Here is a 16,115-nt window from a genome sequence, read left to right as displayed (position 1 = left end):
TTTGCCTCAAAAGCTGTTGGCCTAGATTTAATCCCTGGTACCACATATGGTCCCTGAGCCCCACCAGAACTGATATTTGAGCACAGATCCATGAGTACGCCACTGGCTGTGTACTACTTTCTTTCCCCAAACAAGAAAGAAAAAGCAAAAATTTCCAGGACCAACGATGTGATTTCGGTGGTAGTACACATGCCATTCATGAGGACCTGTGTTTGACCATGTGTTTGACCCCGGGGCACCACAAACTGCCCAAGAATCCTCAGGTGCAGTCATGGTGGGCCCTGGCCACTTTACAGGGCTTCCTTTTCATTGCTGTGCCTCTACAATGCTTAAAAACATCCTCAAGGACAAATTTACACTTTGGGCCTTAGCCACTATACTTCTCTGAATGATCTTACTTTGTGTTTTTTAAAAACATGGTCAAATGGACATGAACTGAGTGTGACAAGTAGGTAAAAGAATATATATGTTTAACTGTTCAGTACCTATATTGAAAACCACAATGTCCAGGAGGTGGGGAGAGGAAGGAAGGAGGAAGAAGGGATGGAGGAATAGAGAGAGAGAGAGAGAGAGAGAGAGAGAGAGAGAGTGAGAGAGAGAGAGGTGGGATAGGAGGATTGGTGGGTGGGAAACTGGAGACACTGGTAGTGGGAAGTGTACATAGGTGAAGGACGGGTGTTGGAACCAAATATGCATATCTGGACAATGAGATGATAGTTCCAACAAATTATATACTCCCAGACTTCCCAGGGTGTGAGTCAGACCTACAAGAAACTCTCCTAGAGATGGGGTAGGACAGCCAGAAAGCTTCAAGAAAACCTGGCTTATTGCTGAGAATGCTTACCCATCCCACAGAAACAAGTTGGAGAAGAACAACTCCAATGAAAAAAGCCCAGAGTGTACTGCGAGGGAAAGAAATCTAAAATAACATTAGTAAGAGATGGTACAAATCCCCCTGGCCATGACAGAAATTCATTCATTCTTACAATTCTATTTTATGTGACAGATTTAAAAAGTTCCCTCTATTCTTTAAGTAAAACTATTAACCATAAGCAGGGCCCAAAGGTTCCTGCCATAGGAGCATTAGCATTTACAGATATTCAAAGACAGTATGTAAGACTGTCTCTTATACCTCCCTTCTGGAACTCTTTTTCAGGCTGCAGTATTAACTTGCTATTCCACTCTATCCCAGAGTAAATCTGATACAAATCTGTACATCGCCTACTCTCTGCCTTACACACCACCCTTTGCAGCAGGGGCACTGCCAGAATCATGCATTATAGCAGATGCTGAGGGGCCCAAAGGCTTGCCTGATGGCACGTACCTTGCCTTTGTTAAAGTAGTGGATGATCTTGCGACATAGGTTCTCTTTCCGCTGCCACTCTGTCTGGGATGGGTAGTGGAGGAATTCCCGTAGTGGCCGTTCCTCCCACTGCAGCAGCTCACAGTAAAGGAGAAGAGTGAAAGCAGCCTCTGTGAAGATAGGCAATATGGAGGTCCAGATACTTCTCTTGAGGGGTTCTAGAACAATCTGGTGTCAGGGAACTGGGCTAAGTAAACAGCATACCAGGGCATATATGAAGCTCTAGTCAGGGACACAGAGTACCAAAAGTGAGAGAGAGGGGCTCAGTCTGCTAAAAACCCTCAACCACAGTCAGCATGAAGGAGAAAAAGTCAAAATCTTTTTTTTTTTTTTGAAAAAGTCAAAATCTTGATAGACTCCCTTCTATCACAGACTGGTTAGCTGTTATAGCTACAGATAAAGTGTGGCTAAGAGAATGCATAGGCTACCACCTTTGGAAGATACTGACATAGCAGAGAGAGCTTTTAAACTATTTTATGCTCACTTGACTAGAGACTTCCTTTCCAAAGTTCTTAGAACTGACTTATTGAGGTAAACACTAAGGCTCCTTTTGAATCTCCTTAAGTCAGTTTTAATGTCTGCAGGTGTATTTTGTGATGTCAGCCTGGCCCCAGCACTGATTCTTTCCTTTCATCTCTGAAAGGATCAGAAAAGGAGTGTGGATTATAGTAACTGCATAATGGGCCTGGAGTCAGCAGTTCTATTCATGGCAGAATCCAAAGTTGATGTTGGATCCAGGGCAGTGGTCCTGTGACACTTTACTCTTTACGTGTGAAACAGGATTATATGAAACAATACAACTGAATATTGTGGCTTCTAAATTCTAAGGAATGAGTCACATGGAATTACAGCCACGTTCCTGATTACAGAGTCTTCTCTTTTCTATTCTGTTTACTCATTCTTAGTGGGCATCTCCTATAAGCAAGTTAATTAGTTTCAGCTTCTATCTGGTCTTCACAGTTCTATTTAAGATTGCTCCCTATGACTATGAAAAATCACATTTGTAATATTTTATCTTAAACGAGAGGAGAGGCTGTTAAAATCTCAGGGCTGGCACAAATGGAGATGTTACTGGTGCCCGCTTGAGCAAGTCGATGAACAACGGGATGACAGTGCTATAGTGCAGTGCTAAACTCCCAGTTTAATCTTATTATTTTTATTTAGTTTAGTTTAGGGGTCACAATCTATGGTACTCAGGGTTTACTCCTGGCTCTGCCCTCAGGGATGAGTCCTGGTGGTACTCAGAGGACCATATGGGGTTTTGGGGATTGAACCCAAGTCAGCCACATGCAAGGTAAGTGCCCGACCCACTGGACTCTCTTTGTAGATGTTCTACCCTCACTCCCAGTTACACACAACTGTCTGTAGTCACTCTCTAGGCTTCCCTTATCTTTGCTATACTCTGGCCATTTACCCTACGGTAAACGGACATTTATTGGATTTGGAAAGCGCTTTCTCTCTGGGGATAAGCCCCTTAGGCACTCAAGGCCTCTCGGTGGAGCTTTAAAAAACTGTGTAAAATATTTTTCTTTCCTGCCTATTATTCCTTTACATGCCACTTCAAACATACGAGAAACAATTTTGTTTCCCCTGTCAATCTAAAACCCTGACTCGGCCTCTTATTTGTAGCTTGCAGGAGCTTACTACATGTTTTTCCTGATACATGGAATCTAGCTGAGCCTATCACTCTTTTCCCAAGGAGTCATGCGTAGAACAGGACATAAAGATATAATCTTTGGATGTAATTTTAGATGCCAAGTCAAGCTGTGGGTGAGGAAAGATAATATATACATCAAACACTAACATAAAGCAGTGTTTCCCAAAGTGAAAGATTCTGCTTCCCTGGGGGGGTAATGGCCTGATCTACAAGGCAGAAGTAGTGAAATTGTCTTGGGTGCAATTGGGTACTTAAAGAAATAAATTTCAGGGCACTGAGTGATTTTTGTTTTTTTCTGAAAGTGGACAGTAAGCAAAGTAACTCTGCAACTTCTGAAAGGACTCTGTTTTCACAGAGGCATTAAACTTTCTTAATATGTGTGTATGGGACATAAGTAGGTGTTCTCCCTGTTTTTCTCCATTATGTATTATAAAACAGCATTCTCCAACCACCAGCGAGTGAACTGGCATGGATTCTGATGTTTTACAAAGATCTGGGAGGCAGCACTCTAGAGTCTTGCTCTACTAGCCTGTTATACATGTCCAGTCTGTTCTCATGAGGTGTGGCTCTCCCCAACTTACCTGTGTAGTTTTCAGCTTGCAAATGCATGTCACAAAGCTTGTGAATGTAGCGGATATACATCTCTTCTTTGTTAATCTCAGATTTGTAGAAGTTCTGTAAGATAGAAGAAATACACATAAAAATAAGAGAGTTACTGGGTGAGGGTGGAAGGAGAGAAATTGGGGACACTGATGGTAGGAAATGTACACTGGTGAAGGGATGGAAAGGTGTTGGAAGATTGTATGACTGAAACCCAATTATGGCCAAATTTGTTACTGTTTATCTCAAGTGATTTAATACAAAAAAAATTTAATGTCAAAGAATGGTCATTTTAATAGGAAATTATTAAAAAAAGAGAAAACTTTCCATTTGTAGTGATCATAGCTGAGCTCTGGGCAGGTAAAGCCCTGTGTGTGCTGGGCAGGAGGGGGAAGGTGGGCTATGGAGGTACACAGCACCAGAGAAAGGACCAACTGAAAGGCACATATACTGGAGATATAAGTACTGGCAGATATGTGGGAGATGAATAATGAGAAAGAGAAAGAGTACTAGGGTAGAGAGGAAATCAGAGAATACTGAGTCTTAGGATGTATCAGGATTGGTAGACCTTGATGAGACCAGGCTAGAGTTCTGTCCAAAAAGCAGCTCATTTTACTCCTTACCCACGCAGTGAAGTAACTGATGAAGTACAGGTATCTAAGATACAGGTAAGAAAACTGACCAAAGTCTTAGACTTATAGTAATTTCTAGTACAAAGACCAAGCCAATCACAGCGAGGATCTGTAACCTTTCCTATTAGGAAAACAGGAGGAAGAGCCTATTTCCTCTTACCATCAGGTTAACAGTGCAGCCAATCTTCTTATTTTCTGTTTCCTCTCCTTTCATACAGTCTCTGGAAAGAAAAGCACAGATGAGTGTCCCTGGCAGGAAGTATAGGACAACACACTAAACTGTAGTGTCTGCATAGGCCTACATATGACCAAAGTTCAGATTAGGATGCTTGTAAACAGGAACTGCTTTCTCAGGAGGACTGTACTCTCAGTTTCTTTTGAGTCTTGGGCCCATCTCTTTAACTGAATCCTGTGTTCTGAGGACAGAAATTAGAGACCAGATGCTATCTCAGGGCATTAAATGGTACTATACCAATGTACCTGGCTTAAGGAGTGTATCGGTGAAGTAGAAGGATGAATCCTCAAGCTCCCAAAAGTGGAGGTACAGAATGTCCCATAAAGGGATGTCTGTAGTAGGACTGTGTTATATAGAAATCAAGATGTTCTTCTCCAGAAAACACCTTCAGCATATTACTGGCTTGATCACCATGTTCACCAGCACACTGGTTTATCTTTTTCTATGTTCTCCTACTATGTACAAGTCTTTGAAAACGCCTCTAACTAGAAGCACTAGGTTTTGAGTTACTTTCTAGCTTAGGAGGAGCTTCATCTACAGCTGAACTAGCTGACCCATGCCTAGAAGGACTGGTAATAGAAGGGGTCAGAGCTAGTCTATGAGTCACGGGAAGAGGGGGACTTTGCGAATGAATCCTTCCCAAAAGAGAGAAAGGGAGTGGTCAAAAAAACAAGCTCCTCAGAGTAGGAAGAGAGGTATAAAGAGTGAAGGCAAAAGAGGACTAGACTGGTACATCTAGTAAGAAGTCTCCTATATACACACATCCAGCCAGATTACCATCTGCCGGCTAGATCTCTTTCCATGGCACTCCACACTTTGGTGAGTCAGAATTCTTTATACCATATTCTTTGTACAGCTCTGGGGAAAGGTTACATAAGGGGAAAGGTTACATAAGGGGGTTTATGGATCACTAAGGTGTGATAGAGTATATCTTGATTTTATTTCACTGACAGATACAGTTGTGATGATTATCACAGGTGAGAAGAATCGGGCGCCCTATACCAAAACCATTGATCTGTCATTTGACAGTTATTTCCCACCTTCCCAGATACATCTCAGTACACAAAAGGGTGGCTTCTTTGAAAGAGATAGTAAAAATCCACACCACTCTTTTAGTATTCTGTTAAGCCAAGTGTCCTTCATCCACAGAGATGGGAGAAAGCTTATTGTCAGAGTTGATAGCTATGTGGGGGTTCTGAACAGGTTCTTCTTTCTGGGTTTCCTCATAAGCTTATAAGGCATTTGGTTTCCTGTAGATGGAGAGGGGATCTTCTGTAACATGCCATTTTACAATCTGTCTTTTCATGCTATTATATGATGCTTCTGTGACTTTTCAAGAGGAATAAATTTAAGTACCAGCTTGTTTCAAGAAGCCCACATATGGCAGGAGGAATTTGTCTATCTGATTAAGTGGCTTAATGAAGGGAAATGGACTCTCATCTAGTTATTTTGATTTGTTCTAGAAATAATCTGAAACATTTACTAGTTACTGCTGTCTGTTTGCCCAAAACCAGAACATAATAGCCAAACCAACAAAATAGGCACTAGCTACCACACAGTGAGATGCCAGGGATACTCCCGCATGTCCCACTGCTCCACGGCTGCTTCCTCCCTGCACTGCTAAGAGCAGACTTCTCTTCTGTTAAACAGAGAAGACAATTTTAAATTCTCTGGGCTGGGCATAGCCAAGGCTTTCCTTTTCATTTCTTCTCTGGAGATCGGCATGAAGATTATCCTTGAAGAGGCATTTGGAGGATCTGGCATGGCTGTGTACAGGGGGCTGAATGTGGCCAGTATTCAAGTAGCTCTCAGTGTTAACTGGAGGGGTTTAGGAAAGGAAGTCTCCTTAACTTTCAATTGCTTCTTCCAAGTGGAGGTTCCACTTAGAACTTGAAGGGTTTAGAAGCCCTCTCTTCTCCAGTAACTGTTCTAGGGCACTAAGGAAAGGTTTTTAGGGCTCTGCTTCCTACATGGGAAATACCACTGCTACCAACGAGCACCTTTAGATCTGATAAAATGTTTGGGATTTACCCGAAAGTTAAAGACATTAACATAAAAGTTGAAGAAAAGTGTGTGGGTTTGATTCAGTGGTAGAGTACTTGCCTTACATGTGTGAGGCCAACAGACTGTTACTTTGCATCTCCCTACAAGTGCAGCCCTTGGCATACACCAACCAAGTGTGTGCAATCCCCAGCCCAACAACAGCAAAGGAAAGGAAAAAGGGAAAGAGCTTATATGAAAATAGTTGCTTAAGGTTAAAAAATGACACCTTGTTTATACAATGATCAATGTGTTGTACTCCAGAATAAACTGGACCAATAGTGTGAGACTCAATTTTAGATTGATACAAACCTTACAAACTTAGAGGAATATAATCTAAATTTAAGTTTTCCCCTACCATCCTTGAAGGCTAATTTCTTACATGAGCCTCTAAGATTTCCACAGGACATAAACACTGAAATGCCAGTAACAACATTTTAAAAAATAAAAAAAAAATTAAAAGCATCAGAAATGCTAGCAGTGTGAACTTACAGCACTGACAGTACACGGGGGCCATAGTGATAGTACAGTAGGTAGGGCATTTACCTTGTATATGGTCAAGCCAGTTCAGTCCCCAACATCCTATATACAGTCCCCCTGAGAAGTGCCAGGAGTAATTTATGAGTGAAAAGACAGGAATAGTCCTGAACATTGCCGGTGTGATTAAAAAAGCCAAAAAAAACCCTTAATTTTTAAATTGTTCTCTACTTTTTAGTTTTCTTTCTTTCCTTTCCCCATGCCTTTGTAATTTTCATTACTGTGTGCAGTCAGAAGATGCACTTTGCACTTGCTAAGGTATCTGGGGGAGGGTCGGTCTCATAGTCATAGCACTCACATCCATGCATTTTGTACATTTGGTTGTGGTGTTCATAAAGTAAATGACTCATTGTGGATCATATACTTTAGTTTCAGTGCACACATACTTGGTTGTAGTATATTGGAGATTTCATACTTTTTATTGTGGTGCCAAGAAACCCAAAGGAGAGTGATGCCAGTATCACACTTGGCATGTGAAGCAGTGTAGAGAATCAGACTTGAAAATCAGGCAGGCTATCTACCCTGGGCCTCATTTTCTTAGTAAGTTTTTATTGAACTGCATTGGGGTAGAAGATACTTCTTCCCAGTAAATTTAACCAATTAGCCAATCTGTACTGTGCCCCGTTGGGGAACATCAAATATCCATGAAGGGGTTAAGGAAGATATGGACAAGATATCCTTAAGAATCTGGCTCTCCTCTGTTTGGACTAGTCAGAAAAGTGACAAATCACCACCATCCAAATGACAAATCACCACTTTGAATAAGGTGCTCACCAAGAACCAGATAAAGTTTTTGTCTGGGAAACCTCCTTGATGCAGAGGGTTGGAAGGCCACTCTTGGGAGGACATATCATAAGAAGAAGGCTGTGAGTACTGGAAACATGGAAGGAGTCATCATTAGGCACTGCGCCTGGGCCAGATAAATTGGTGTTCAAATTTTGGAAATGGCACTTCTTATTAATGCTCTTACCTCACTGGTCAAAACAAGGACAATTCTCTAGGTCTGCTAACGGGGATGAGAGATGAGGAGAGATGAGGTTTCCAACACAGAAAACCTGGTGTATTTTAAAGAGATGATAACTTGCATAAATATCATGGTGCTTCATGATCAAAAGGATTACTGGAAGGGTGGAGTACAGGGCATGCGTATGGGAACTGGCAGGAGGTAGGCAAAGGCCTGCTTATGAAAGGCTTTGATGTACTGGGAAAGAATTTGAACTTTGTTTTGTAGGAATCACAATTAAGGTAAGAAATAGAGGAGAATGGTATAGATTTTGAGTGTGATTTTGAGTTGCATGTGCAAAGTAGATAGAGAAATCAAGTTGTAAACAGCTAGAACAAGATCTTGGAGCTTAAGAAAATGTCTGCTCTTTCTCATAGGGTCAAAATTTACTAAACATTGTAGTGAGGAGGAGTTACAGTGCTTTCTCCCTTCTTTCTCGATGTCTGAGGGCAGGTTAAGGAGAGAAAGGGGAACAAAGGATTCTTTATATTAATAATGTCCCAACAAAGGCCATGTTCATAAGATACAGGGAAAAATAAGATAAAGCTTACACAAACATAACTGTCTACAGGAAGAAAGGATGCTCAAAATGGGAACACATTTTTCAGGAATTTCAATACCATATCCAGGTCAGTACATTGGACATTTGAGTCTTCTGCAGGATAGAAATCTTGGCATACAGAACCTTCTATATGGCAGCAAGTGGAGGTGACCCAAATTTCTTCATTCTTTGACCCATGGGTTAAAAACCTTTCCAGTGGTGTTTGCATGTCTTGTAGAGAAAGGATCCAACTATGATTGTTGGTACTGTATTCTCATTATTTCTTTTTATTCCTATTATTTTTCTCTTGGCACTAAAGGACACCTAGTCATCCATCAGAAACCTACGGAGAGAATACAGCAGTAGCTTCACAGTCATTTTGGAGTAATTCAAAAGTCATAATATGACTGAGAAGGCATGGCACACTTTCATGATAAAAATAATTTCACTGAACTATCAGACTAAACATAGAATAAATATCTCTGAGCATGTAAGATTATTCTACTAATCTGCTCACGGCTAGGAAAAAAGTAAAATAATAGACTATAGGGAAAGAATAGAGGCAGGGAAAAGTGGGATCCTCAGTCTTCAAAATATTTAGCTAAAAGTCCTCCTGGTTCACCTTCTATATTAGGTTACCTTCTCCGCCCACGTTCACAAGGCTCTGAAGTCTGAACTGAGGACACGGTTGTCCTGCCTTGTTCTGGAGACAGTCTTTCTCATACTGTCTCCAGAACAAGGCAGAGGTGTCTAAGGTATGCTAATGTATGCTAAGGTGTATGGGGGGGTTCTCACAGTCATAGCACTCACATCCATGCATTTTGTACATTTGGTTGTGGTGTTCACAAAATTAACTGGTACTCATACATCTTTTGCATTTATTCTTTTGAGTCAAGAATTTTCTTACTAGAAAGTCAGCTGCAAGTTTCTGAAATGCCTACTGAATAGTTTCACTCATTTATCAAGGAGAATCACAGAAACTTTGACCTACCCCTTTGATAATGCTGTCTTCTTCTCTCCTTGGCTATCAGTAGAATCCTATAATTAGTGATGGCACCCAACACCAGATCAATTCTCCTCCTGAATGGCACTTGATCTTGGATTTAAGATCAGGAGATACCCTTTATGGGAGGGAGTATTATGACCAGAGAAGTGGTCAAGTAGGGCCTGAGGTAATACCTGTAGTCAAGAAGGCGTTCCATGAGGCGGGTGACAGAGGTCACAAAGGAAATGCCAGTTTCACGCCATGTTTCTTGTTCAACCTTCTCCAGGAGGCTATTGGGAGGGTGAGGGAAAGAAATACAATGCATAATTCTTAAGCTGTCTCTGGGCATGAGTGAGGTCCCAGAGCCCCTGGGGTCCGTGATGGATCTGGAGACAGCAGACTTACCACACTGCAGTCTTACCTGGGGTAGGGCCCAAACAGCTGGGTTCTACTCCATGCAGCAGAAAGCAAAGACAAGGTGATTATTGAACTGGCAGCAATAAATGACCGTATTTTCCTGTACATTTTTCTGTACATATTTTTCTGTACAAGTTTCTAAAGATGTAACTAGACCGAGGGAGGGATTTAAAACCTCTAGTTACTGTAGGTGTAAGCTTTACTCTGACACAGCAGCTGAGTAAAGAGCCCTTGGATGGCTGGGCCTTGCTTTTACAATGGCTTGTCTGCCACTATCACTGCTTAGACCCATCCTCCGCAAACATACAAGCCAATCTTTACCTGTAAATCAAGGGGAAAATTTCTACCAGCCTCAAGTTTCCAGAATGAGGGATAATGAGTAGCCACATTTAGTTATTTTCACTTTCAAGGGATGCTCCAAAATAAAATGTCAGAGTCAAGTGCTACATGTGCAGGTCCTTTATCAACTGCCAGCCTATTCCACTGAGAGCCTAACTTCTGATATCTCTCTTAGTGAATTAGGACTAGGCTCTTCTTGCTCTAGTTATGAGCCTAGGTTCTTTTACCTGTCTGTCAGGTATGAAAGTCTCCTGTAGGGGGGCTTTACTCCTACAGCCTTGTTGTCAATGCTGCATCTAGTCTGAACTGAGGTTTTTGGGAAAGTGAGTATCCCATGCGACTGATGATGCTGGAGAGAAGGCAGAATCTATAAAGATGAAGTCACTCTTAACATTTCTAGAAACTGTATACTAGAGGGTAATGTAGTCCTGAAGGATAGGGAGAGATGTTCTGTGAGCAAACTAGCATGGAAAGTATGGCTACTATGCTCTCCTTTTGGAGATCTTTCACATACTTCTGCGTATTAAAGACTTTGAGAAGTCCTACATTTCAGACAGCTTTCCAGATTTTTAAAATTGAATCTTCTAAATCAAGCCCATCACGTACTATTTTTTTTAAAAAAGACTACATACATCTTTTGCAAAACATAAATTGGGAAGATTATGAGTTGCTTTCAGTTGTCAGACACAATTTTAAAAGACTTTATGAAATCTGGTCAGATAATTTGTAATTAGTTATTTTTTATTTTAATTTGAAAAATTTAAAAGCTATTTTTGTATTTTTCTTTATAGTAATATCATCTGTTAGTGGCTCAGGAAGAGATACTTCTGCTTTATTTCCACAATTAGAAATATCTTGATCAAAAGATAAACACTAAGTGGTAGATTCATTTTTATAAATTTAAATTATTTAAAATTCAAGTAACTTCATACTGTGGTTCACAACCCATAAAAGAACAAACTAGGTATAGTGCAATTAAAAGATTCCCTCCTCTTGAAATGGGAAGACCTAGATCCTCCTCTCAGAGCTGCTTCTTACTGATCATGAACCTGAGAACACGTTACCACTTTGAGCTCTGTTTCATTTCTACTAACCAGAATAGGATATTCTCTATTTACCTCAAAGTATAGTGTATTAGGTAGTAACAATATATTTTATACTGTAAGGTTAGAAGCAAATGTATAGTATTATTGCTGGAACCATGTTACAGGCTTTTCTTCAAAATGGCATTAAAACAAAGAGAATATCAAAACTGGAAATAATGAAATGAGAGAACTCTAGAGCTATAAATCCCTTAAGAACTTTTTGGATGGAACTGGAGAGATAGTATAGTGGATAGGATGCTTGCATTGCACACAGCCAACCTGGTTTTGATTCATGGCATCCTATATGATCCCCCTGAGCCCACTAGGAGTTATTCTTGGTTGAAGAACCAGAAGTAATCCCTGAGCCCCATCAGGTGTGGCACCCCCCAACCAAGAAAAAAAATTGTTTAAGGGACTGGAGTGGTAGCACAGGGGGTAGGGTGCTTGCTTTGCATGCAGCTAAACTGAGTTTGATCCCTGGCACTCCATATAGTCCCTGAGCCCACCAGAACTGATCCTTGGGTGAAGAACCAGTTACTAAGCACAGCTGGTTGTAGTCCCAAAACAAAACAAAAAATGTTGCAGGTGAAGTATCCCACATTATTATATAATGGGAGAACTGTGACTCACTTGAATTTATTCTTTGTATTTATATTGTGGTATGTCCTTTTGACTCACATCAACTCGAGACAGAACACATCAATGTTGGACCTGGAAGAACCCTTGCTTTCATTCAATACAACCACCCTATTTCACAAACAGGGAAACTAACTTGGAAATGGAGTATCCCTGGTAGTCTTTATGCTTTCTGGTCTTCTTTATACCACCTTACAAAGCATGGATTTATCTGTCCCTCTTTCTAACTCACAAAAATGCTAACATTAAGTTCCCATAAACTACTTGCCCAGCTGGACAGAGTGTGTTATAAAGAAAGCCTGACCCTTTTTCTTATAAGCAAAAAACAGTAGTATAATGAACCACTTTTCTTTATCTCTTCAGACAACTATGGCAATCTTTGCCTGCTTATTGGCTTGCTACCATAGTGCCATGTTCCTGTTGATAGAAGCATGTTGCTAATGCTACCATTAGTAAGAACCAAAATTGCTCCTAAGACTCATCCTCAAGGATCTGCCAAGTGCAGACTGCACCCAAAACCATCTTAGGTCAGTTTACTCCCTCCCCCCCATGTGGTGTATCTGGGGCTGAAGCAGCTTACAGAAGACTGAAGAGCTCCCTGTAGCTCTCGTCTCCTTTCCCTTCTGACACCATGCTGTCCAATTTGTCAATCAGTTCAGCTTCCACCTAGAAGAGAGTAGAGAATTTGTAAATCCATGTTGATCTCTGAAACATGGGAAATCCAACCTCTATGAAGGTGAGGATGATGGGAAAGTGCTTTCAGATTTCGTTCTTGTACCAAATAAATTCTGTGGAAGGCAGGAACTCAACTACAACACTAAGAAACCACCTTTGGGCTGGGGAGGTATTACAGCTGGAAGGGCTTGCATGTGGTAGACCAAGGTTCGATTTCCTGAACTTCAAGGTTCCCTGAGCTCTGCCAGGAGATCTCTGAGCACAGAGCCAGAAGTAAGCCCTGAGCACCAGTGGGTGTGGCCCAAAACCAAAAAGAAACTACCTTCTCTTCTTTCTTCTGCCAGAAAGGTCTTCCAACTTTACTGAGTTATTTATTTATTTAGGGGGTTCCCAAGCAGTGCTGAGGAGGCCAGAGATCTCCTCTTGGCCAACCACTGGACTATAGTTCAATGTGAGGGCCCAGTGCTACTCAGGTCCTGTGGTGCTAGGGATTACCTGGACTATATCCATGTGGTGCTGGGGATCAGAATAGAGTTAGTCACATGCAAGGCATGAGCCTTAATTCTGTCTTATCTCTCTGTCTTCCTAGTTTACAGGTTTAAATAAGAGTTGGTTATTTTTTTTGGGAGGGGGAGGGCGGGTAATGGTAGAGCATCACATCTGGCAGTGTTGAGGGCTTAATCCTGGCTCTGGGCTCAGTGATGACTCCTGGCAGGGCTTAGAGGCCAACATGAGTTGGTGGTGGGAACTGAACTCATGTGTGCAAGGCAAATACACTACCTGCTGGACTATTGCTTCAGCCCTGAGTTGAAATTTTGTTCTAACTGTCTTTTCCCAGTCTAGGGGGAAAAGGTGAAGATTCTTTAGAGAGTTAAGTATTTTGGATACAGAAAGAGATCTTTGATGTTCACTTCTACCCCCATACCCCCTTTAAAAAAGTTTATTCAGAAGAGTTTGTGTGTATAAAACCTACTTAGTCAAAACTCTACCCTCTCTTGCCCCAGTAATGAAGGAAGTTTGCCAGGGGTTTGATCCAGTGACTCACAGAAGTCTGTATTAAGTGAGATGTATTTCCTTCAGAGATTTTTATTTGGAATAAAGTTTCCACTGTGTATTTCTACATTATATAAATCCCCAAGTGTTTCCACACTCTTACCTCTCCACTGCTTTACCATTAGTACCATCTACATTTGTTACTGTGAGGAACTTAACTGTGAGGAACAATATCACATCTGTTTCTACCCCCCACTTGTTTACAAGGTGCTTAGCAGTGCTCACTTTTCCAACAGGCCTAATTGGATTTATTCTGAGATGAGAACTCAGTTGTAACTAAGTGAGAATATATTTTTCTAAGGGAAGCTCAATGGTGCTCAGGGGCAACTACTGGCTATGTGCTCACAGACCACACCAGGTGGTATTTTAGGAGACCTTATGTAATTCCAAAGATCCAAACCAGATTTGTGGCCACAGCCTCATGCAAGGCAAATACCTTAACCTCTGTACTGTCTTTTTTGGCTCTGAGAAATTTTTTAAAACTCTTCATTAGTCTTTTTGAAATGTGTTGATATTAGTGTGGATAATTCTTAAGAACAATAAAATGCCATGGTTTCATTTAATAAAGAACTAAACAGAAGCACTTTCTTACTAGGGGTCAAAGAGTTCTAAGGCAAACTAACAATAAAAGAATTATTGAATTAGGAAATAGATGGCAGCTACAGTTTTAAGATTTCATCAGCATAAAATGAGAATGAATAAATAATCTTTTTTACAGTCTACTATATGGTCAGGATGAAGGCCATTTTTCATATATTGTTCGGTGTAATGAATCAACTGCTTAAATACACATTTCAGAGGGAACAGAAAATCTGAAACTAGGATCCATGCTGGGTCCTCTCTATGTGAAGAAACATTAGCTGGGACTTGCCTTGGGTCATGTAAAGACAAGGCAACCTCTTATCTCATTCCTATTTCAAAGCTTGTTTTGTGTTTCACTGGCTTAATCAGATGGCCAGAAGCCTTCCAAGAGAAGAAGGGTCTTTTATAACAATTAATTTCACCTCATATATAATGGCATTAGATTGTATTTCCATGAATAGGCTAAATGTGGGGAAGGGACCTGGTGCAGCAGAATACAACAGTATGAATATGAGTATAGAAGGTTCCTGGAGTTGTTTACATGGGTCACCTGGCCAGCAGAATACAGAAAAATGTACATTTATATAAGCTTCCATCAGTTAAAAATCTTGGGCATGGGGCTCAACAGTGTTTTAACAAAGCAATTCTGATGCCTATACAAGTATTAGTACTTCTGTATTAGATAAAGGATGATATGAGGGACATTACATTATAACAGCAACCATTCATAACTGATAAAGAAGTTAGGAGAAATTGAGAAATCTAAAATGGGAGACTGATGATTAATGCATACAAAATCAATATTTATAACCAAAAAAAACCCCCCAAACATTAAATTCTTCAAATGTATCATGTCATAATTGATAATATTGCAGGGCCAGAGTGACAGTACAATGGGTAAGGTACTTTGCCTTGCACGCAGCTGACCCAGGTTTGGTCCCTGGCATCTCATTTAGTCCCGTGAGCACTGTCAAGAGTAATTCCTGAGTACAGAGTCAGGAGTAACCCTTGAGCATCACCAGGTGGGTGACACATCCAACACTGATATTAACAACTTCAGATTTACTAAGGTACCTTTATTACTTAACAATAATACTGTTCATTTTTGTTTTGGGGCCACACTCAGTGGTGCTCAGAGCTTAATCCTGGCTCTGCACTCAGGGATCATGCTGACAGATGCTTTGGAGACCATATGGGGTGTCAGGGATTGAACCCAGTAGACAACTTGAAAGTCAAATATCCTATCTGCTGTACTATCTCTACAGACCCTGTTCTTGAAGTGACACGTTGTTATTAATTCATTCAACAAATATATGTCTTGACATATAATAGGTGACTACTATTCTAAACAAAATAGTTATGTCTGTAAGTCTATTACCTCATGTATGAAACAGTAATTTCTGGTAACACTGTTCTTCCTCTCTGGGCAGTACTCAATAAATTGTTAGCTTTGATTTTCATTTTCATGAACCTATCGATATGTTGGACACACCATGTTGGGTTCTATGAAACAAAGCATGAGAAATATTCCTGGTCTCTAACAACTTATCATCTTGTAGAGATGACAGGGACAATACCCAACACAATGCAGCATGGGCAGTATTGATGGAGTACACACAGAAAGGGTGGCTTGAGATCTGAAGTTACCGGACAATAAGGTTTTAAGAAACAATGCAGTTAATGCCCAGAAGGATTGAGAGAGAGAGAGAGAGAGAGAGACAGACAGACAGACAGA

At 40.8% G+C, this 16,115-nt stretch overlaps 1 protein-coding gene across 5 annotated transcripts in view; it reads right to left on the bottom strand.

The window, feature by feature from the left end:
- The window catches only part of DOCK3 (dedicator of cytokinesis 3), a 467,343-nt gene that overhangs the window by 42,775 nt on the left and 408,453 nt on the right, over window positions 1-16,115 (bottom strand). For all 5 annotated transcript variants that reach the window (XM_056129948.1, XM_056129950.1, XM_056129951.1 and 2 more), the window contains exons 33-38: window positions 12,651-12,736; window positions 10,015-10,041; window positions 9,788-9,883; window positions 4,413-4,473; window positions 3,602-3,695; window positions 1,325-1,473 (exon numbers count right to left, since the gene is read on the bottom strand). In XM_056129948.1, the coding sequence (XP_055985923.1) occupies window positions 1,325-1,473; window positions 3,602-3,695; window positions 4,413-4,473; window positions 9,788-9,883; window positions 10,015-10,041; window positions 12,651-12,736 (513 nt within the window). The remainder of the gene's footprint in view (window positions 1-1,324; window positions 1,474-3,601; window positions 3,696-4,412; window positions 4,474-9,787; window positions 9,884-10,014; window positions 10,042-12,650; window positions 12,737-16,115) is intronic.

This window comes from Sorex fumeus, unplaced genomic scaffold (assembly GCF_029834395.1).
Source record: "Sorex fumeus unplaced genomic scaffold, SorFum_2.1 ptg000072l, whole genome shotgun sequence".
Lineage (NCBI taxonomy): Eukaryota > Metazoa > Chordata > Mammalia > Eulipotyphla > Soricidae > Sorex > Sorex fumeus.
This window is presented reverse-complemented; position numbering and strand designations above follow the sequence as displayed.